At 37.3% G+C, this 24,877-nt stretch overlaps 2 protein-coding genes across 2 annotated transcripts; both read right to left on the bottom strand.

Moving 5' to 3' along the window:
- Positions 1–1,009: 1,009 nt before the first annotated feature.
- Positions 1,010–4,881, bottom strand: LOC125654347 (PI-PLC X domain-containing protein 3-like). Its single transcript, XM_048884294.2, has 2 exons — positions 4,724–4,881; positions 1,010–1,909 (listed from the first exon to the last, which is right to left on the bottom strand). Exons 1-2 carry the CDS (start codon positions 4,824–4,826, stop codon positions 1,080–1,082), a joined length of 933 nt encoding a protein of 310 aa, XP_048740251.2. The 5' UTR covers positions 4,827–4,881; the 3' UTR covers positions 1,010–1,079.
- Positions 4,882–12,432: 7,551 nt separating this feature from the next.
- LOC125656105 (PI-PLC X domain-containing protein 3-like) lies at positions 12,433–23,734 on the bottom strand. Its single transcript, XM_048886693.2, has 2 exons — positions 23,502–23,734; positions 12,433–16,131 (listed from the first exon to the last, which is right to left on the bottom strand). The coding sequence occupies exons 1-2, from the start codon at positions 23,608–23,610 to the stop codon at positions 15,248–15,250; spliced, it is 993 nt and encodes a 330-aa protein (XP_048742650.2). The 5' UTR covers positions 23,611–23,734; the 3' UTR covers positions 12,433–15,247.
- Between the last annotated feature and the right edge of the window lie 1,143 nt (positions 23,735–24,877).

A 24,877-nucleotide genomic window follows, 5' to 3' on the forward strand; every position in this document is an offset into this window, starting at 1 on the left:
TTTTGACAACGCCCATTTTCCGTTATTCTCATAAAATTGGTTATTTCAATATGCAAAATGAGATACATTGGGTGATCCCCCATAATCATATGTAGTACTGAAAGGCAAAATTGCATATTGAACCCAGGGGCGGATCCATAAATTGTCTGTGTAACAAAGAGAAAACAAAACAAGAGGCCCATGGGCCACATCGCTGACCTGAGTCAACTTGGCCCATATCTAAAGATTTTCCTTACATATAATATGCCCATGTAAAACTTAGATCCCTATTGGGACCCCAAGCTATCCCCAAAAAGGGGGGGGGGGCATGCTTTTTAATGCAAACTTGAATCTGTATTATGTCAGAAAGCTTTCATGTAAATATAAACTTTTCTAGCCCAGTGGTTAAGAGGATTTTTATAGATATTCATTATTGATTTGTATGTTAACCTTTGACCCCTATTGTGGCCCCACCCTACCTCCGGGGGCCGTGATGTTAACAAACTTTAATCTGCACTATGTCAGACAGATTTCATGTAAATGTAAACTTCTCTGGCCCAATGGTTCTTGAGAAGATGATTTTAAAAGATTTTCCCTAGATATATTTCTATGTAAAACTTTGATTCCCAACTATGGTCCCACACTACACTACACCTGCTCCCCAACCAGAGGTGGGGGGGGGGGGGGGGGGCATGAATTTTACAAACTTGAATCTGTACTCTGTCAGAAGCCTTGCAAATGAATTTCACCTCTTCTGGCCCAGTGATTCTAGGGAAGATTTTTAAATATATTTTTGTGATTATCTCCCCTTGGAAGGGCCGAAGGGGACATGGCCCTTCATCTGTACAAACTTGCATCTTCATTACCCTAGGATACTTTGTGCCAAGTTTGGTTGAAATTGGCCCAGTGGTTCTGGAGAAGATGAAAATGTGAAAAGCTTACGACGACAATGGACAATTTTTTTTTCTTCAGAAAAGCTCACTTGAGCCTTTGGCTCAGGTAAGCTATTTACAATTTAGGTAATATTCAATTTATACTGTTACAGATTTAATTTCATCTCTCAAAATGTGCCACGGTCACGTGTAACAACAATTTAAACATCAATAATTGAGATCGATCACACAGGAAATGAAGTCTGCCATCTCAACAAAGTCCATGATGAAGATACCATGCTTACAGTTTATGCTTTTACCATTTTTCACCCACGTGACAAAAAATGGCGCTAACTTCGAGGCCAGCACATCTTTTAAGCTTCCGGAGAAATGAGAAATGATTGTCTGAGCGCACGGTGTCAGTATCCCTTGCCAACAGAAGAATCGTTCCGGGTCGTCATTTTCTTTTTTGTGTTTGTCCAAAAATGATAAAAGATGAGAAATGTCCGTTGAATTAGTATATGGTGACTTAATAAATGACCCAGACCAGAAAAACGGGTTTTCAGATACTGCCTCATTATGGTATAAAATGATAACTTGAAGTTCACTCTCCCAGAGCATTTCAAGGCTTAAGCACTCCATGTTCAAAAACGGGCATATCTTGTTTCCAAATATCTCGGTTATGGCCTGAAGCAAAGACGCATGATGGCCTGCCTCCATTTCATACAGATGATTGAAATCTAAAATCACAATTTCTTTAGGATGATTGCTAAGGAATTTCTTCATGTCTTCCAAACAAGGGATGACATCTGCCCCATGAAGTCCATGAATAAAACATACTTTTCCAGACCCAGTGTGTCGAGAAATACGAATATCAAAATATCGAATTCCAGAGTTCAGCTGCTGTTCCACCGTCAGGGTTTGTGTTACAGACCAACGATGAATGACGTCACGTCCGGGTGCTCCAAACATGTGGACAACCGCTTGGATTTCCCTTGGCTGGTCTGGGGCTACCTGTGACAGTGGATCCAAACTGTAGGAGAAGGAATTATGAGATCCTGAAATGTCAAAACGAGCAATTAATGTTTACTTTATAGAAACAAATTTCATTTTTATTTTCTTTTTTGAAAATACATAAGGTATGAACTGCGACACTTACCGCCGCCATAATTAATGAAGCGCATTGCCGCGTCATAAACAGTATACTGGTGTAATGCATTGCAGTTCATACCCTTAATTATTTTCAATATTGAAATTTAATTCTTCTTTCAATTTTGTCGGAATTTCCAGTTGTTAAAGTTAACGTAGTATATTTATCACGATTCATACTCGCATTGTTCACAACTTCATTACATTGAATTTGTCAAGACATCAAAGGCAAACACATTGGAAAGGTAAGTATATATGCATCGATGCCATAAACAACAATGCGTATATTCTTCTTAAATTGTGTAAAATGTCTGCACTTCGTGTCTTTTGCACGCATCGGTCACGTTAGCCTAGTGGCTTAGGTGATCATTTCGCCACCGAGGGGTAACGGATTGCATTCTCGATCCGGGCGTTCGCGTCATATCACACGTGACAGGTAGTCACTGACTACTTGTATATTCCATCGTCACCCCGAGGTCACGGGTGTTTTGGTTACGACCTTCGAAGGTTCGTGACACGGTAGTCGTTGACACGATAAAGATCATTCATTGCTACGGCCTTTGTGTAACACAATGTGTGATGCTTTAAGGACCTGCAGCTGGTGATGTGTGTAAGCTTTCAAGTGACATTTTGCAAAAAATAAGGGCCATTTTTAGGGCAAAGTTATCAAAAAATAAGGGCCTTTTTTAGGATTTTTAAAAAGGCTTTTTAGACAAAAATAAGGGTTAAATTTACAAATCAATAGGAAAGAAAAAATGTTTTACTCACCATTTGCAAGAGCAATAATACAAAAACTAATTACCCATGCACTCAGAAGATCATACCAGTGGTCATCAACTGCCATATTCGGCATTCAGCACAAACCATGTTTTAATTCAGGTGGACTCCAATGGCTCACAATCAATGCCGAATATAGCTGATAACCATCAAGATGTCTTCTGAGATGTACATTTAATCAACATACTCATTTTCTGAAAGTATACTAAGACTAAATTTAATAAATTCCAATACTTACTTCGTGTCAAATTTATTTAAATTTTCAAAATTTGAAAATTTAGGAATTTCAACAAAAAATTAGGGCTTTTTTAGGATTCTAAAGCTCAAATAAAGAAAATAAGGGTTGTTGTAGAAAAATAAGGGCCCGCTTGAATGTCTGCGTCTGTATAAAATGGGATGTAAGTAACATACAATCAAATGTGTGACCCATTCATTTTGTAGCCGAGAAAAAATCTTAATGACTTTCACAGGCTTCATTTTTTTTTTTTTTTTTTTTTTTAGAAAAATTCACTTAGATATTAAGACTGTACCTTAAAGGAACATTAGCTGTGAAAGTGATGTCAACCTTTTTTTCTCAAAATATCTCCATGGCATTAGAATATATATTCATGACTAATAAAAATATTAATTTTGTACAAAAACAAGAGAAACTTAATAAAACTACACTAGATATTCACTTTTAGTGTAAAAAAAAAATACAAGGAAGAATCAATGTCTTGCAAGACAATGTTTATTTAATCAACAAAATTACAAATTCATGTGCCTGCTTTGAGGTTGAAAAGTGTTTGAAATGATTAAAAATACTGATGGTATTACTCATAATATAGAGCAATTTTTATTGAATTAAATTTTTGGTAACAAAATGACAGCTAATGTCCCTTTAAATAAAATATCGGAGAGAGAGAGTAAAGTAAAAGTAAAGTAAATTTTATTTAAAGTGGGCACTATATACATTCAACATATCAAACACACGCTCTGTAGAGTTTTTTTAACCGACTATCAACAGTGGCGTAGCCTGAGTTAATTAATGTGTACGCCTGTTGTACGGCGAGGGGTCTGGGGGTCGCTCAAGGCCCCCAGCGGGTCCAGGGCAGGGCCCTGGTAGGGGGTCCGGGGGAGACTAATGTACCGCAGATACTGCAGACACTTATTTTTCACCTATATATGTAACATTTAATAGGTTGTTGTTTTTTTTTTTTATGTGTACGACCGGGTGTTTTGACGTAAACGTAGCTACGCGACTGATCAAGAGAGAGAGAGAGAGAGAGAGAGAGAGAGAGAGAGAGAGAGAGAGAATGCACTGAAAACCAGCAACAATCTACATCTAATTATAGATACGAGATTCATAATAAGAATATGAATATATAAATAGTACTAAAATGACCAGTGACACCATCATTTTAAACTTGTAATTTTTTTCTATTTAATTTTCCTTTTCATCTTTTTTTTTCTTTCTTTTTTTCTGGGAGGTGATAATGTCTTTGAATTTTCTATTGTCTTTCATATTTTGGGGGGTGGGGTGGGGGTCGGAGTTATTGTTGCAACGAGATTAGAATGTTTGTATTTTTACCTGCGCGGATCCAGGAAATTTTCCATAGGGCCAGTCTACTCATTCATATACTACTTTTAAAAGATCAAAATATCTCCAGGTAATCGCAGATACATAACTATATATACATATATATATATAAATATATATATTTATCAACTCCAGGTGGGGCAATGTCTCCCGGTACCACCACCAGGACCCGGAAATGACTTAATCAAATAGATTCCATCTTTGGTTCCGCCACTTCATTACACATTCAATGACACCCCTATTTTAAGCCTTATAGATCGACATAAAGTACCAGTTTACACTAGTTCCCTTTTCCATGAAAAAACGTGTTGATAGATTTTTTAAATATGCATTTAACTAAACAGTTAAACAGGATTGAAAAACACACCTGGAATTGCAAGTTTGTTAAGTGGCACTGTCTGCAAATGACGTGGTAGCTGGCTCATCCAATCTTTTCCACACTTTCCTGGTTGAGTGTCAGACACATCCATGTTGGTTTCCTGTTCGTTCTAGAGGCTCCGCACGGGGAATTCCAATTTCATCACTTCACTAGAATTTTAACTAGATCTATATAGGCTAGATATGTCAGGTGACTTGTGTTCAATTATGGGCTCATTCAATGGCAATCTAATTAAAATTAGATCCTATGATCCGCTCATCTACTATCGATACACTAGTGTAGCGATAGTAGATGAGCGGATCATAGGATCTAATTTTAATTAGATTGATTTAATGGCTACATTCAATGATTGGGCTACATTTTCTCTCTCTTTATTTCTTCGTTCTATTTCGTACAATGTGTGAGATTCTGAGACAGCTGTTGTGGTCATTGTTATAATAGTGGACTAACTAGCCTAATTCAGTGGCGGATTTAAGGGGGTCCCCTTGTAAACGATAAAAGAAACAATAGTTTCTTCCACTCTCGGAAAAATAAATGACACCATCTTTTGATTTATTGAATTACTTTTATTGGGAGAACTTACTTTTTTTTTAAAAACCCCTTAAAATTTGCGTCATTTTATTAATTTCACCTTATGAAAAATGATAGGAAGTAGTAAAAATTATTACATAGGACACATATTTTAAGACCTATAAAATCTGTAAAATGTGGGGGCTTTGCCCTGAACCCACTGGGGGCCTCAGGGCGGTCCTCAGACCCCCTGCCTCATAAAGGTGCGCCCCCCAACTGCAATCCTGGCCTAATTCGTGACATATATCTTATACATGAACCAATGCAATGTACAGAAATGTTCAAGTTGCTGGCCAATTGCAGGGGCGGATCCAGGAATTGCGGTTACGGGGGGAGCCACTTTATGAGGCAGGGGGTCTGGAGGCCGCCTTGAGGTGGGGGCCCAGGGGGCAAAGCCCCCGGAAGCTCCTGGATTTTACAGATTTTATAGGGCTTGAAATATATCTCCTATATGTCATTAAATACTATTTTCCATCATTTCTAATAATGTGAAATTAGTAAAATATCGCAAATTTTAAGGATTTTTGGAAAAAATCAAGCTCTCCCAATAAAATAATTCAAGAAATCAAAAGATTTTGTCATTTATTTCTCCGGGAGTGGAAGATATTATTGCTTCTTTTATTGTTTAGTACATCTATCTAAACGAGATACCACTATTTATCTTAAAGTTGAACATTTTAGGGGGGGGGGGGGGCGCCGGCTGCGCCCCCCCCCCCCCCTTAAATCCGCCACTGAATTGCATAGAATAGTAGCTACGGAACTGATGCATTTTATGCACACCCAGACGACAAGCTGCAATAATAGGCGTGAGGTTCTTTTTCACTTGTAAGGCATGCTACATATACAAAGGAAAAGTGATACATTCTATATCAAATGTCCATTTTAGATTGTATAAATGGTTAGAGAACATAAAATGTACATTTCCCACTTTTTCTCTGTGATAACCAGTGTAGTGATATTCCCCATCTATTACATGTATATAATAGTTTATCTTGTAAATCAGTGCACCTGAAGCGGTCAGTGTAGACAGAACTCTTGTATAAATCAGTGCGCCTCACGCGGTCAGTGTAGGCAGAACTCTTGTATAAATCAGTGCGCCTCAGTATAGGCGGAACTCTTGAAATTTACAAGGAATGTATGTATTTCAAATCTTTAAAAAATGTATACCATCAAATTAAGTATACTGTACATAATATAAGTAATCATTGCCAGGTTCGGTGGGAGTTGTCAGTGATTAACAAGGCCACACCAGCAAAGGTAATAATTTATGCATACCGGCTTCGCTGATGGATATTAGATGACGCACTGTTTATCTATGTCAAAGAAGTCGGGGGGTTGGTCCTCAGCAATAAAGTTGCTTAAAAAAATATGTTATTCAAACCAGAGAAACTTTCCTTGAAATATATGCATGATCTACGTCTTTAATTTACTTTTCTGGACATCATTGATACCACACAACCCATGTAGTCTAGTCAATCTAGCAAATCACCTCAAAGTAATTGCAACAGAACAAAACTCGATGGAATTTAATAAACAAAAGCGTGGTTAACAACATACAAATACGGCTATAACCCCCCCCCCCCCCCCCCCCTCTTTCCCAAACTCTAGAATTTGACGATGTGCACGTATTAAAGATTTCTGTATAAAATCGAAGAAACTGAACCTTGTTTCGTCATAGATATAGTACAAACTGTTAAAAATCAGCTTAATAGAGAATTTGGTAACGTAAGCTTTACTATACACTGTTTGTTTTAAAATACTACATGCATATGTATTTATGTGAAACATAGGACCGGAATGGTAAGCGCGCCTCCAACTTCCGATGTAAGGGGAGTGACTGCAAAAATGTAGGTCATCTTTAACAGACCATTTTTGAAGGGGTACTTGTTTTGTGTTAACAGTTTATTTTAATGTATAAATCTTCATGTGGTAACTCATATATGCCTAATGGACAGGAAAAAGTATTTTCTTCCAAAATCCAGTTTTTAACGATTTTTGTTGGAAAATGACGATTTCAGCCCAAAATTCGGAAAGGGAAAATAAAGTTTGGTGCAGAAAAGTTTAGTTGTGCATTAGGACGTTTTATTCTTAAATTTATAAGAGCAATGTCATCTCTTCTATAAAACAGTCATTTCCTATCATTTCCAGTTTTTCACTATTTTTGTTTTAGAAAAAGGTAGGTTTTCCTACCTAAAATGGTATTTTTCATATATATTGCCAATAATCTATATATCTTACATGTTGAACAGTCTTTAAAATAAATCCTAACCTCAATTTTTTATAGGTAGCCTCAAATGTATGAAAAAATGTGGGTTTTCTTCTTAAAATTTCAATCTTTAACAATTATATTAAAAAATGCAAGATTTTACCCAAAAATTACAGTCAAGGAAATAATATATTCTGCTGTAAAAAATTTTGATTGAACATTTCCAGGTTGAAATTTGAAATATGAAACTTATGTTTACTGTATGTTACATGAAATAGACCTTTTCTTCAATTTCCAGTTTTTAGCGATTTTCATGAAAAAACACATCATTTTACCCCAAAATTCCAATTTTCCCATTGAAATACAAAAGCCGATTTATAATATGTTGTTTGCATGTGTTTTCTTGCATGAATAATCAAAATTTCATTTCTGTTGCAATTAGTTTGAGGTTTTGCTCATATATGAGCTAGATTGACTAGACTAATGTCCAAACAATAATAGACAACTCAGGTCATTTCAATGCCCATCTTTCGCAAGTAGGTGGCGCTGGTTTTTGTTAGTAGGCAAAATTTACAATGTATCACAACAACAACAAAATTCAAGATGGTCGCGACAGAAATAAATAAAGGAAATTAATTACCATTATGTAGATACACGACAGAACGGAAGTGAAGGCGTACCGTGTTCTGAATGGGAGACAGCGACGATCTAAATGTCGACGAATATTTCATATTTAAGGAGGTATATTCTGTCTCGATGAAATGGAAATTGGGTAATTTCTTAAGATTCTATTATTCCCCTGTCAAATTTAGATTAAAATTTTGTAGATATTTTTCCATTGGTGGGTGGGCAATTGTGATTACATGAATAGGCTTACATGTATATTTCGTGTTACTCCTTTGACAGATTCCTCTTTCTTATCAAGTGTGATTATACAAAGTAATTATGATTGCGGAGGAGAAATGTATGGATCACTTCATCAGAACATGCGCGGATCTAGAGGGGGGGGGGGGGGGGGGGGTCCCCTCCCCCCTTGGAATTTGCAAAGATAAAAAAAAATTACAATAAAACGATCTATAAGAAAAATGAGTTATATTACGGGTTCGATTTTGTGAAAAGGTTCGACCCCCACCCCCGGAAAAAATTTCTGGATCCGCGCCTGTCAGAATATACAGATAACTCCGAATTGTCGGTACATTTAGCATGTGTCGTTTCTATGTAGGTTTGACTGAATAAAGCTGTATAAGGAAAAAAAAAAAAAAAAAAAAACCCTGCAAATTGAAGTTCTTGCATACATGTATATATAATAAACTTCGATTCATGATGCATGGTGATACCGCACTAATCTACCAATATTGGATGTTACTTATACTCAAGGTAAAACATTTCATTTTCGAAATAAACATACATGTACTAACTTCTCTGCTTGAGACATAACACATTCAGAACAAGTGGACCCTGCATGTACATGTGTATTATACTTGCATACCGTATTTACTAAACTCTTATACTGATATTGATTTTATATATCCACTGTCTCTGAAATTGACACTGTCCTTGGATGCGTGAAGCAGTTTTGTTATTTATTATTGTAAATTAAATAATGAAATTTTCATTTTGTTATTTAAATCTTGTCTGCAATCAGTATCTCATATATAATCGTAGATGTGTACAGTGCAGAAATGTGAAATCTGATGTCAACAGTGTTGGTACTTCTGAATGATTGGTATTTATTTATATTGTTATAATTAATTGCTAGTTAAACTGTACATGCCCCCGAGGGCCCTTGATTGATGAATAAACATATTACATGTATTATTAAGGTACGAACTGCGACACAATTATACACTAGTAATCTTATATAAGGATATAATTGAACAAAGCACAGCAATCGTATGTTCTGCGGTGTGTTGGATTTGATACAATGGAAAAGATCGTGTACACACGTGTATTCTGAGGCGGACGGATGACATGTCAGATTGACATAGATGGGGCCAGCACTGCTATTATGTATTAAACAACACCTCCTTCCGTGACTTTCATTTCGTCATGTTTGTCCTGGCTGACATCTTCACAAGTCAAGGTTATTGAATTTTACCTTGATTTGTGAAGATGCCCGGGTGATGGTGCTTTGGTGGGGTTTTTTTTTTATTAATACTAATTGGTCACTTTCTTGACGATCGGTGATGGACAACAGATAACGAGCTGTTGGTGATAAGGAAGTTGAATATTATTGAATAATGTGTATGAACATAGGCGGATCCAGGAATTTGTGAAAGGGGGGTGGGTCGAGCTACTTTTCACCCCCACCCCCCATTTACACCTCTTGCTAGCTGCAATAATGTAGCCCTCTCTGATTTTTTTTTTTTTTTTTTTTTTTAGGGAGAGGGCTACAACTCCTTAGGATCTCCGTAATGGTGCAAATGCGGGAGTGATTCACTCCCGCAACATTTGCGCTCATTCTAAACATTTCCTGACTTTCTTTACGTAAATAAAATGATATTCTATGTTTCTTAGTCAATATATAAATTTACAACCTGCAACTTTAGATTTGTGAGGCTCTATTCTACCGTTTTCAACAATTTCGATAAATTCCAATTTCTCGATTCATATTTGTGCGCCATGTTTGATGTACTGAAGTTTCAACTTCCGGTTGTCAAGTCATTTGCATATGCCATATAAGGTAGTATTTACATCAATGGACAAGTATGGAGGCGAAAGCTATTTCGTCGGTATTGAAAAGGTTTGAATTTAATATCAAGTTAAAAACCGAACAGCAGAGTGTAAATTCTTTCTGCAACAATATGACTTTCCTTTCTTTGTCGAAGTGGCTCGAGTAACTACATTTTCGCGCTGATTGTCAATGTTTAGGCTTTTCATTAGATCCACCTACGAGATCTCGCGATAACAAGCATGGCGGAGCAGACGAAGAATTTTGCATGCTGTATATTATATTTAATGAAAAACACCTTTATTATACAAGCCCGAGCACAAAGTTGGTACTCTTTTTGGTGTAAACAACATTTGGGACTAATACACAGAGTTTATTGTCGGTTATTCATAAAATTATTTTGCACCATTACGGAGATCCTATGGAATTGTAGCCCTATCCCGAAAACGTCAGAATAAAAAAAAATTGGATAGGGCTACATTATTGCAGCTAACCTCTTGCGTGTGTACATAACATCTTAGGGGATCTTTAAGACAGTTTATACATGAACATGCTCTATCAATTTACAACCTGTTTCCCAAGTTCTAGCCATTATTATTGCTATATACTCAAATCTGATTTTAATTTTTTTTTTAAAGGCTGCACGATTCAAAGGTTACTCCCAATTGCCCAGAAGCTCTGCGGTAAATGGTGCAAAATCCTGCATTCTGAGAATTTCCTGACACTTCTTTTTCACATTTAAATTGTCAGCTTCTCGAACAAACATTTATGTTACTAATACTTTTAAAGAATTTTTAAGTGATACTTGTATGTGTCGGAAAGATCATAAATATATATCAGTGTTTCGTCTACCGTAGAATTAAATGATATGCTGGTATTGATTTTGAAGGATGCAATTACATGCAAGTTTCCACCTTTCATATCATTTTGACTCAAAGTCTCGTTAACATTGATAAACTTAAACCTTTTTGGTCCGGAAAAAGTGGGGTCCGGACCTCCCCCCCCCCTCCCCCTTCCCCGCAAAAGTTGGGGTCTGGACCTGGACCCCCTTTACCTCTGGATCCGCCCTTGATGGATATATATGCATATCTAATAGGATTGGTACCATGCACTATTCAAAAACAAGGACTACATCCCCCCCTCCATTGTACGGGCTTCTGGAGAACTCGTATCCAGAATTTTGGGTACGAGATCTCCTGATATTCTTGTCCGATTGATTTATTATTTTCTTTTCTAAAAAGAACCCACGAAACTTGTGACCATTTAAACTAGCATTCTGTGTCATGTGCGATGACGTCTTTCGGTGACCCTGACCAGGATCAGAATGGTCAGACTGGTGGTTTTGGTTGCACTGCTATTTCACACAGTCTGCAAATACACTGTACATGTATTTATTTTCTCTGATGTAATTATAATTTCCTGACCTAATAGGTGAACAAGAATTTATCAATGCAACACTAAAAATGGATAATTTGAAGCAAAATTTGGGAAAAAGTCAGATCACGCACCTTTTGCTTGGGACCCGATCTCATTTAAACGATCCATTAATTGTTTGTTTTACATCTTGTCAATAATTTTTCACTATTGCAAGTGTTGTTTAAAATTAGTACAGGGGCGGATAGCGACATTAGTTAGAGATGCATACACAGGGGCGGATCCAGGAATTTTTGAAAGGGCGTTCTACTATTAATTTTGGTTTTCAAAGTGGGATTCCACCCTCAAAATATGTGATTTTTACCCTTTTTTAGCACAACTTTCTGACAAAGGGGAGGGGGGATCCGGGGTTCGGACCTCCCTCTGGATCCGCGACTGATACAAGTACATAATTATGTATTTTAAAGCCATCCCGTGGGGATCCGGGTTAGAATAGACCCTCGGTACCCCTTACTTATCGTTAAGAGGCGACTAAATGGGGCGGTCCTTCCGATATGAGACCGCAAAAACCGAGGCCCGTGTCACAGCAGGTGTGACACGATAAAGATCACTCCCTGCTCAAAGGCCGTAAGCGCCGAGCATAGGCCTTTAGAAGTTTTGCAGCCCTTCACCGGCAATGGAGACCACTCCATATGAGTGAAAAATTCTCGAGAAGGACGTTAAACAATACACAATCAATCAATAAAGCATAAAGAATATATTGGGATAATTTGAAGATTGAACTGGCCATGGGATTTGGTGAAGTAATTGACGCTCAACACGCTTTTAATATTTACATGCTTCTGAGAGAAAAATGAAAACGTACAAATCCATGTACACAGGAAGTAGACAATTACTTTATTCTCATTAACTAATTTACATCAATGTAGAGAACATATAAGATACATACTAGCTTATATACAATACAAATCAGCACATACTCAATTAGTAAACCTCTTAATCAACCTGGAGGTTGTAAAAGTAACTGAATTCGGCTTATCAGGATTTTCCTCGACCTCCTTTACATGTATTTTGACAGATCACTGGGGCTTGCTCTCGTTAAAACAAATTGTAAACGTAATTTAATGCTTTTATTCGTCCTTTGCTAATTAAACCAAAAATTAGACTGAAATCCCCCAGTGGCACCAATTTGAAATTAGAGTTTGTCACTGGGGGTCTGACAATGTTTCATCAATTTTACATGGTTCAAAATACATATTTATTAAATGTTCCTTTTATTTTAGGTAGACACTGGCATGTCCATAATGATGTTTTCCCGAGATCGTGGTATTGATAAGAATGATAGCACAAAGCACTTAGAAAACGAAAAACTCAGAAAAAGAAATTCGTGGCCTTTACCATCGACTGGTGATTTACTAGATCAGCTAAGAAAATCCAAATATTTTACGTTTTTAGACTTAAAATCATGGTATTGGCAAATATCTATGAATGAGCATGACGGAGAGAAAACTACCATCTTTTATCAAAAAGGCTTATCTGAACATAAAGAAGTGAGGTAATGAACAGTGACCAATCTGATAAATCATATTAGTTTATAACAAGAGGCCCAGGGGCCTTATAGGTCACCTGAGTATCATGTAACAACCTTCCAATGTTTGAATTAGGTTTGTGTTTAAATATAAGAATTTTACTTTTGGATGGAAGAAACATTGAATAGCTATGTGGTCAGCCCTGCCTTTGCACCAGAACCCCTGACCCAGGGGCCATAAATTTCAGTTTTGAAAGAAGCATCCTTGATCATCATTATCATACTATTAGTTTGTCTACTTAATACCCAGCAGCAGAGGAGAAGATTTTCAAAGAAATAAAATGCATTTTCACTATATGATCAATAGGGCCCCACCCTAATACCAGAACCCCTGACCCAGGGGCCATGAATTTCACAATTTTGAAAGAGGCATCCTTGCTCATCATAATCATGCTATTGGTTTGTCTACTTAATACCCAAGGACAGAGAAGAAGATTTTCAAAGAAATAATGCATTTTCACTATATGACTTATAGAGCCCCACCCTAGCACCAGAACCCCTGATCCAGGGGCCATGAATTTCACAATTTTTAACAAGAGGTACTGTGAGCAATGCTCACTAAGAATACCCCCCGCTTACCCCAATCTCCCAAAGGGTGTTGGTAATAGGTATAAACTACCTCTTTTCTGAGTGTTGCTACTTCGATGTCCAGTGCGCATGACCTTTGACCTTTTGACCCCAAAATTGATAGGGAACATCTTCATCCCATGGGTAGTCCATATGTATGATATGGTGACTGTAGGTGGAAAGTATAACGCTTTAGAGCCCGGAAACCATATTGCTACTTCAATGTCCAGTGCGCTTGACCTTTGACCTTTTGACCCCAAAATCGATAGCGATCATCTTCATCCCATGGGTAGTCCATATATATGATATGGTGACTGTAGGTGGAAAGGATAACGCTTTAGAGCCCGGAAACCATATTGCTACTTCAATGTCCAGTGCACTTGACCTTCGACCTTTTGACCCCAAAATCCATAGGGAACATCTTCATCCCATGGGTAGTCCATATCTTTGATATGGTGACTGTAGGTGGAAAGGATAACGCTTTAGAGCCTGGAAACCATATTGCTACTTCAATGTCCAGTGCGCTTGACCTTCGACCTTTTGACCCCAAAATCGATAGGGAACATCTTCATCCTATGGGTAGTCCATATATATGATATGGTGACGGTAGGTGGAAAGGATAATGCTTTAGAGCCCGGAAACCATTGCATCTACAGACGGACGGACGGACGGACAGATGGACAACCCGATTCCAGTATACCCCCCCCCCCCTCCACAACTTGTTGCGGGGGGTATAAAGAGGCATCCTTGCTCATCATTACCATGCTATTAGTTTGTCTACTTCATACCCAGAGACAGAGAAGAAGATTTTCAAAGAATTTCTACACTTTCACTATATGACCAATAGAGCCCCACCCTAACACAAGAACCCCTGCCCCAGGGGCCATGAATTTCACAATTTTGGTAGAGGGCTCAACACTCATTATAATTATGCCCACAGTTTGGCTTCTTGATGTCCAGGAGTAAAGAAGATTTTTTAAAATTACACTCATTTTGATGGTTTTTGCCCCACTCCTCAGGCCCCATGGGGGCAGGGACCACGAATTTCACAATTTTCGTTCCCCTCCACCCACAGATGCTATATGCCAAAATTGGTTGAAATTGGTTCAGGGGTTTCAGAGAAGAAGCTGAAAATATTCAAATGTTAACGCACGACGAACGACGACGGACAAAAACAGATAGCAATAGGTCACCTGAATGAATTCAGGTGACCTAAAAATTCACAGTAAGATAAACACGGATGCCAGGATATACTAACGGTGAAATCAGGTGACTACAAAGAGTAAGCACCCCATGTTAGTCGGCCACACTCGTCCTCAGTCCTACTTTTTTTATTGATCAGGTAAACGGAGCTATCCATATATAATGCAGTATTTTGTATATCATTAATATGCTACAAAATATGTTCAAACCAACCACATATTGATGATGTGCCTAGTGTGGACATGCTTGGTAAAACAACAAATGTGTGTGAATCGTGCAATGGCTATCTAAATGTAGAGAAGCGAAAGCATTCAACGAAATATTTTCAGAAAATTAAAGTGTTGTTTTTCCATTGGCATGTACGTCATACACATCTGCACCTTCCGCTGTGTTTAAATTGACAACATGCTGAACAAAATTTAATAGATGGATGAAATCCACCACAATTATATTGAGTTTCGTTCGTGTGCGACACGCATCTTTCAACCATGAACTTATTACGGGCGCCACTGTTCTCGATATTTCTTGCTTTCTTGAACTGGATAATCGCATCAGACACTTCCGATTTGACAAGGATACGACCGCCCTACCACACTCAAAATGTACCCTTTCTTGGTCATTATCGAAATTCTTTTCTAGTTGGAATATCAGATCTTCGGGCGTTTCTGCACATGAATCTGGGTGATACACTACTGAACTTCCAGGCCAGAAATTCTCGTACTCCTGAATTATATCATGATGGTATATCACAATGACCTGTTGACCCCGATTCCACAACGATTCTAAGCTGACGTCACTATCTTTGTTGTACGGGCACAGTTTGTCATCGAAGCAGTGAGTAATAATGGATAACAATTTCATGTGCAAAACATCGTTCATTTCATAAAACTGATTTATATCAAATATTATGACTTCCTTGTCGTGGTGATCTAAAAACACTTTTATTTCTTTCATGCAAGCACTCAGTTCATCTCCAAATAGACCACATACGACCCGGAAGTCACCATTCCGCGTTCGCGCCGAGACTTGGACATCAAAGTAACGTATACCGGAAGTCAGTTGCTGTTTCACCGACAGATCCTGCGTACGATTCCATTGATAAATTCTTTCTTTCCCCAAACAACAGGAGAGGTGTCCAAGGGTCCGTACAAGGAAAGAGCTATCAGGTGCAATGTCGTTAAAATGTGTAACTGTGCAACTGAACGAGGCATGAGAACCTAAAATGGAAGAATTTCAAAGTTTCACAATATATACAAGGGGTTATGAAAGAAATAGTAAATAAATATAAGGGTTGTACTTAGCCCATTCAAATAGATAACTCATCATTAATAAAGTCAAAAGGAGAATATATATTTAATATAAAAATCTTAATTGATGCCATTTTCAAAACATGGAAATGATAATTTGAAATTCCTCATAGTGAATAGAGACCCACGGAAATACTGATTTGATGACGTAGCTAAGTTCCCCCATGTACTCTTAGAAAGATGCATGCATCCTTATTTTGAAAAAAAGCGCACTCGACAGTTCATTTAAATACTATTCAAAATTGTATATACTGACCCTATATTTAAAGCACCTCATAAAAGGTGGGAATTCGCCATGGAAAGAGTGTTACAGACTCTCAATTATTTCACGCGAATGTTTTTAATGTTTTCCGGAATGATACAAAGTCTTCTGTTTGCAAATAAAATATTTCAAAATCCAAATTTCGCACTGATTTGATGCATGATCAAAGATATCTTAAAAGAACTTAAATGAAATGTACAATATTAAAAACTACTATGATTTTTCAAATTCGATCGGAAATATAAAACGTAGTAACAGATAACATATCAATCAGAAAACTACTTCCCTTGTTGCAAAATGGTTTACAAATTAATTTTTTTTTTTTTGTTGGTTGAACAATATTTATTTGAAAATTCAACATAATGCAAAATAGTCATTGAGCATAATACTGAGTGAATTAAACACAATGTACATATCATAACAATATACGAGAGAGAGAGAGGGGGGGGGGGAGCGAGAGAGTATAAGATTGTCATGGTTGGAAAGTAAATGTAAGGCTGTCATAAATTGGAGGTAATTAAATAATAAGAGGTGTCATAGTTAGAAGCATTGAGATTATATACAAGATAAATCCTTAGTGTCAAGAATCAAATAGTCAGGGTCTGTATGGTTTGTTTTAAAATGTTATCAGTGCTTTATGTTCACAATATTTGTCCAAGTTTCCCATTTCTTTTCGAAATCTTCGAGTTTACAGTTTTTTGTAACCATATATTTCAATGTTGAAATGTGTGTTTTGATATCTATAAGTAATTCGTGAATAGATAGTTTTTCAATCAAACAGTGCTTCCTATAAATATATGATTTAAAAATCAGAAAGATTAAATATGTTCCACTGGTTTTAGGATCGAGGTTTAGTCCAAAGATAAATGTTAATGGATTTCTTGGAATAACAATTCCCCTTGTCTGACAATACTCATAGAATATATTGATTAAGTCTTGAAGAACAGGACACTCCCAAAGTATATGACATATTGTCTCTTCATATGTATTACAAAAGCTGCATAATTTACTTTCTTTCAATCCTATTTTAAACAAAACGGTATTAGTTGTTAGTATGTGATGGTTGATTCTAAACTGTAGCCATTGTAGTTTGGTACTCTTACTATTGATGAAAGGTAACTGAAAAATATTTTTCCAATCTAATTCTGTTAATGTAAAATATTTTCCCCTTTTATAAATTAAAATGATTTAAGACAAATTAATTTCATGATGGCAAGTGCATTAGATAAGCAGCAATTATTTGATAATTTTAAAATACTGTATTCTATCAATTTTAGTCGGGATCGGTGCATTTTTTTCTTGGAAGATTTTTATATCATGCATCAAATCAGAGCAAAATTTGGATGCATGATATGAATACCGGTATCTAATAAAGATAGATGAAGAAATACCGTTTTTAGCTCACCTGAGCCGAAGGCTCAAGTGAGCTTTTCTGATCAAATTTGTCCGTTGTCTGTCGTCGTTGTAAACTTTTCACAATTTTATCTTCTTCTCCAGAACCACTGGGCCAATTTCAACCAAACTTGACCAAAAGCATCCTTGGGTGAAGGGCTTTCAAGTTTGTTCAAATGAAGGGCCATATTCCTTTCAAAGGGGAGATAATCTTCTCAAGAACCACTGGGCCAGAAAAGCTGAAATTTACTTTAAAGCTTCCTGACATATTGCAGATTCAAGTTTGTTCAAATCATGGCCCCCGGGGGTAGGATGGGGCCACAAGGGGGGATCAAAGTTTTACATACAAATATATAGGGAAAAACTTTTTAAAATCTTCTCAAGAACCACTAAGCCAAAAAAGCTGAAATTTACATGAAAGCTTCCTGACATAAAGCAGATTCCAGTTTGTTCAAACCATGGGCCCCGGGGGTTGAATGGGGCCATAATAGGGGATCAAAGTTTTACATACAAATATATAGGAAAAATCTTCTCAAGAACTACTAAGTCAGAAAAGCTGAATTTTACATGAAAACTTTCTGACATAGTGCAAATTCAAGTTTGTTCAAACCATGGCCCCCGGGGGTAGGATGGGGCCACAATGGGAGATCAAAGTTTTACATACAAATATATAGGGAAAAACATTAAAAATCTTCTTCTCAAGAACCACTAAGTCAGAAAAGCTGAATTTTACATGAAAACTTTCTGACATAGTGTAGATTCAAGTTTGTTCAAATCATGCCCCCCAGGGGGTAGGATGGGGCCACAAGTGGGGGGGGGGGGTCAAAGTTTTACATACAAATATAGGGAAAATCTTTAAAAATCTTCTTCTCAAGAACCATTGGGCCAAAGAAGTTCACATTTACATGAAAGCTTTATGACGTAGTGTAGATTCAAGTTTGCAAAAATCGTGGCTTCCAGGGGTAGTTGGTGCCATAATAGGGACTAAGGTTTTACATGCAAATATATATGAAAAGTCTTCAGATATGGGCCAAGGTGACTCAGGTGAGCGATGTGGCCCATGGGCCTCTTGTTAATTTTCATAAATGTTTTTTATTTAAATATTATGTCTTCATGTATCTGAGTCTTTATTAGATACCGGTATTAAAGGTACAGCTATGCCCTAGAGTGCCTAAACCTTTACCCAACAGACGCATCATTTGCGTGCAGCCGTTGTGCGAATAAATTAAATTGGGTGTCCAAACTCAACAGGTCATTGGTCATGAAACGTGGTCAAAATCTTCGCTTCGAAAGACATATTTTTCTATGCTCCCAAACACAGGAAATATGGGGCTTTTTCATTGGATGAATATCGCAATAAGGATTGATTGATTTATTGTATCTTGCTTAACGTCCCTCTCGAGAATTTTTCACTCATATGGAGACGTCACCAAGACCGGTGAAGGGCTTCAAATTTAGGCCTATGCTCGGTGTTTACGGCCATTAGCAGTGAGGGTTCTTTAGTGAGCCACACCTACTGTGACACGGGGCATCCGTTTTTAAGGTCATCTCCGAGAAGCCGTGGCATTCACACCTTATACCGAGCGTTTGCCGATGGAATTGTCACTACCTGTTTTAACGACTAAGGTCTGTCGCTCGCAAAAAGGAATAGTAATGTGATCAATCACATAAAGAAGCCGAGACACGCCTACCAGTGAAAATATCGGCGTTGTGTCCCACAGGAAGTAAAAGAAGTGCGACCGACTGTGGATTTCCGGCGATGATCATGCATCAAATCAGAGTGAAATTCGGACTCTTGAATCTTTATTTACACCTATTTTATTCGAGAAAAAATACACATACAAAAATTTCTTAACCAGCCATTAAATAAAATATTGGTGTAAAGAGCCACCTTAAGAATATACTTTCAGTTTTGAAAATACATGAAGGTATGGACCGCAACGCTTCTCACCGACATACTTTTCATGAAACCCAATCAATAGCGCTTGGAACTCCCAGCTGATAAAATAGATCTAGACGTATAAATGTATCATATTTTTTCACGATTCATACTCGCATTGTTCACACATGCATCGCATTCATGAAGAAAGAGCTATCCCTGCAATTGATAAAGACATCACAGACAAAAATATTGAAAATGTTAATATCAAAAAATGAATAGCCTAACTAGTTGGTAATTGAATAATGAAATGCTTTCTTTTGGGTAGTGGGAGGGTAGTACCATTTTTCCCTGCGATGTTTGTGACCTTTATATCTTATATAAAAACTTTCAAGTACGTAAAATTAAGATATTTTTTACCTGTGAGTGATTTACATATAACAGCTGAAATTCACCTGACCTTTGCTTGTCTCAATATTTGGTAACGATTTCCATATCTGAACGATCGTAAAGGAACGCATGAAATAAATCACCGTCTGATATAGATACTGGCACGCGTTATTTATTATTCTAAATTCAAACAAGAGATGTTTGTAAAACACATATGCCCCCATGGTGCAAAATTGAAAAGGGTTATACACACACACATCATTTAATTGAGAGTAGTATCATCAATTCAAAATATTGAGCAGACAATATCTTCCTATGTCAAGAGTGGATTGACCATGTGACCTAAAAATCAATAGGGGTCATCAACTCCTGAAGATGTACCAGTGTACCAAGTTTGATGTCTGTCAAGCAAAGGGTTCTCAAGATATTGAACGGACAGTATATTCCTATGTCCAATTTGACCCTTGACTTTTGACCATGTGACCTTAAAATAATTAGTAGTCATCTTCTCCTGAAGATGTACCAGTGTACCAAGTTTGATGTCTGTCAAGCAAAGGGTTCTCAAGATATTGAGCGGACAGTATATTCCCATGTACAGTTTAACCCTTGACCTTTGACCACGCGACCTCAAAATCAATAGGTGTCATCTTCTCCTGAAGATGTACCAGTGTACCAAGTTTAATGTCTGTCAAGCAAAGGGTTCTCAAGATATGGAGCAGACAGTATATTCCAATGTCCAGTTTGACCCTTGACCTTTGACCATGTGATCTGAAAATCAATTGGGGTAATTTTCTCCTGAAGATGTCTGAGTGTACCAAGTTTGATGTCTGTCAAGCGAAGGGTTCTCAAAATATTGAACGGACAGTATATTCCTGTCTAGTGTGACCCTTGACCTTTGACCATGTGACCTCAAAATCAATAGTGGTCATCTTCTCCTGAAGTCGTATCAGTGTACCAAGTTTGATGTCTGTCAAGAAAAGGGTTCTCAAGATATTGAACAGACATTATATTCCCATGTCAAGTTTGACCCTTGACCTTTGACCATGTGACCTCAAAATCAATAGGGGTCATCTTCTCTTGAAGATGTACCAGTGTATCAAGTTTGATGTCTGTCAAGCAAAGGGTTCTCGAGATATTTAACGGACAGTATATTCCTATGTCCAGTTTGACCCTTGACCATGTGACCTCAAAATCAATGGGGGTCATCTTCTTCTGAAGATGTACTGGCGTACCAAGTTTGATGTCTGTCAAGCAAAGGGTTCTCTAGACATTGAATGGTCAGTATATTCCTATGCCCAGTTTGACCCTTGACCTTTGACCATATGACCTCAAAATCAATAAGGGTCATCTACTCCTTAGGATGTACCAGTGTGCCAAGTTTGATGTCTTTCAAACAAAGGGTTCTCAAGATATTGAGCGGACATTATATTCCTATGTCCAGAGTAGATTGACCCTTGACCTTTTACCTTTTGACCTGAAAAACAATAGGAATCCTCTTCTACTCATAACTAACCCACATATGAAATATCATTATCATCAAGTGAATGGTTCTCAAGATATTGAGCGGACAACACATGGTCTACAGACCGACCGACATACCGACCTACCGACCGACCGACCGACAGGTGCAAAACAATATGCCCCCTCTTTTTCAAAGGGGGGCATAATAAAAGATAAAAATAAAACAGAAAACATATTTTCTAACAATTTCAACAATGTCGCAGAGTTCGTGGAATGTATTATAAAATATTGGGTAATATGGGAAATTGTCACCCCGCGAAAAACCATTGTTGACCGAGGCGAAAAACATGATGAACCGTACGCGCAAACATTCTGCGCAGTTGAAAATTTTATACCGTTGCCCGTTGTCATGGATTATCAGCCGTTGCTATGTATCTCGTAAAAACCTTTAGAAAATGAAGATGTATAACAAAACAGTTATAGACGGTGTCCTCGGACAACAGCTGTTTTGTTTGACCCTCGAACCGATCTGTTGCCTACGGCTTCGGGCAACAGATACCTTCTCGGGTCAAACAAAACAGCTGTTGTCCTCGAACCCAGTCAATAACTGTATAATATTCCCACGCAGACAGACATCACTAAAAGACGGGATCTAACTAGAATTGACGCAAAATGTGTCTACATATAGTTTGGTACGTATATTGTGTCTACATATAGTTTGGTACGTATATTGTGTCTACATATAGTTTGGTACGTATATTGTGTCTACATATAGTCTGGTACGTATATTGTGTCTACATATAGTTAGGTACGTATATTTTTCAACCAGATTTTCTGCTAAAATATCGTGAACTTTCACAGAGGACCTGGCGAGTTACTAATTATTCTATTTTTTTATTTTGTATTTATGTCAATAGATCGCGGACGGAAGTTGAACAGACAAGATTTGTGTTATATATATATATATATATATATATATATATATATATATATATATATATATATATATATAATTGAGAATTTAATTGTTTATTATCATTTCTCTTAATTTGGTACATGGTTTAAAAATTGCTAGAGTATAACCCCCCACCCCACCCCAACAGAAAATGGTTACCGGTATAAAGAAAATGGAAATATCCATACTACATTCACTATAAATCAAAATGTAAGGTAAATACGTAAATGTTATTTCACTATTGTATATAAAAGGTTTGAGTCAAACCTTTCAATGTTTTTAAACTATTCTCAAACAATATTCTTAAACAAAATAGAAATATTAGCATAACTTTCTAACACTTGAAATATTCTAATTTAAGATAAGAAATGCATAACTTCAGTCTAAGAACAATGTATTTACAATGTTTGAATCAAATCTCTTCAAGAATTTTTAAGATATACTCTTTTTAGTTTAAAAAATGACCCAAGTCCATAAGTAGGGGGGGGGGAGCCTGTAACTTGAAGAAAAATTGTCCAATCAATATGAAAGTACCAGGGGCACATTTTCATAAAGGTGAGTAACAAGTGTACAAAATTTCAGAAAAATCCATGCACTAGTTTCTTAGAACATGCCCGGACAAAATCATGTCTACAGACAAACGGACATGATAATTCCAATACACCCCCCCCCCAAAAAAAAAACTTCGTTAGCGGAGGGGGGGGGGGGTATAATGAGGATTTTAATAAGTTTAAAAGTTAATAAAATTCCTGATTAAATGCACGATGTCGTGGATAAAATGTGAGATAAGTAATAGCTCTATTACTTACTCGTGTGGGATAGAGAAATTCCATCTCGGAAACAAAATTAGTGGAACCTCGTCCTACCCTGCGAATCGTGTTCCCTCAGTGGAATTTCCAAATCCCACACTCAGACTAGGAAAGAATTGTATTTATGCATACCTGGAATAGCTAGATGTCTGAGTGGAGCTGACGTCAAAGATTCTGGTAGAAGAGCCATCCAGTCCGCGAGGTTGGACGGATCGGACTCGATTCTCCTGTAACTCGCCATTATAAAGAATAGTCACATGACATTCTTCCTGTAGAGGTCGACCTGTAACTTAGCTTGAACACAAATCCTTCTGGTGACGAGAAGCTGACTTTTGCAGGAAGAGCTGGAAAGTCTAGTCATAGCGAAATAAAGGACTAACTTCCGCTTATCGTCAAAACTATTTAATACTTATAAGTGCACTATGATTACGAGTACGCACTCTTGTGTAATAGTTGGAGTCGTGAAATCATGGCCTTGGTGTGAAACACTCGATTTCCACGGACATGAATGTTATTCCTCTTTAGATGGGGCGTCTTCGCTAGATAGGGGTGTTTGGACCACTGTATATACATGTACATGTAGGATGTGTGCTTCATGTATATGTAGGTCAGTACTAACCAAATGTTATATATATATGGTTCGATTTTTTGTTTCTTCAGATCAGAAAAGGAAAAACAAAGTTCACCACAAAACAAGAACAACTTGAAACTAAACTTAAATCAAACCAGGAATCCACAACGGTTAAATAACATGGCCTAACCAGGAAATTAAAGCGCGTCCGGATTCCGAGCCGACAACGATGATCAATCGGAATAATATAATCGTACTTGTAAATAAACAACATAGTTTTAAATCGATTAATTTTCTGACTCCCTTCCCCCATTACACCTACGCTAAGTAAAACAGTGTGGGATATTAACTATTGTCTTCAAATAGGGACACCAATACATGTATGCTAAACCATATGAAAATACAAATAGAGATTAGGCCGCCAATACGGTTTTCTCTTTTGTCATCTTGTAAGAGAAATCATAATGCAAACTTAAGTTTTGGAGACAATGTTGTCGTTAGAAAAACAAAGGTGTTTCACGAATCGTTGGTGCACCCATAGAGAGTCGTTTGGAAACCCACAGAGACGTTAGGACACCCGTTCTGAGGTTGGGACCTTCAAAGAGAGACGTTATAAATAAACAGACAAACGTTAGGCCACTCATAGAGAGGCGCTAGAAAACCCATACGGAGATGTTTATACATCCATAGACATGTTAAAACACCTTGTCATCCAAAAATCAGATGCAGTCATATACTCCTCAGGTGCTACGTCTATACCAAGTTTGATGTTTGTCAAACTGAGGATTATAAAGATATTGGGTGGACAGTACTTAGTCTATTAACCAACGGGTACATACCTTTACAACAAGGGGGGGGGGGGGGGGGGGGGGGGATCGAGAGCTACAACACTCAATAATTTGTCAATTTCAAAATCACACAAACCTCTTTTAAATAT

Source organism: Ostrea edulis, chromosome 7 (assembly GCF_947568905.1).
Source record: "Ostrea edulis chromosome 7, xbOstEdul1.1, whole genome shotgun sequence".
NCBI classification, from domain to species: domain Eukaryota; kingdom Metazoa; phylum Mollusca; class Bivalvia; order Ostreida; family Ostreidae; genus Ostrea; species Ostrea edulis.

Coding starts and splice junctions, on each gene's coding strand:
- LOC125654347 (XM_048884294.2), bottom strand. CDS start 4,826: ATGGATGTGTCTGACACTCAACCAGGAAAGTGTGGAAAAGATTGGATG. Junction 1,910..4,723: donor TAACAAACTTGCAATTCCAG/GTGTGTTTTTCA, acceptor TTGACATTTCAG/GATCTCATAATTCCTTCTCC.
- LOC125656105 (XM_048886693.2), bottom strand. CDS start 23,610: ATGGCGAGTTACAGGAGAATCGAGTCCGATCCGTCCAACCTCGCGGAC. Junction 16,132..23,501: donor CAGACATCTAGCTATTCCAG/GTATGCATAAAT, acceptor CTTCCATTTTAG/GTTCTCATGCCTCGTTCAGT.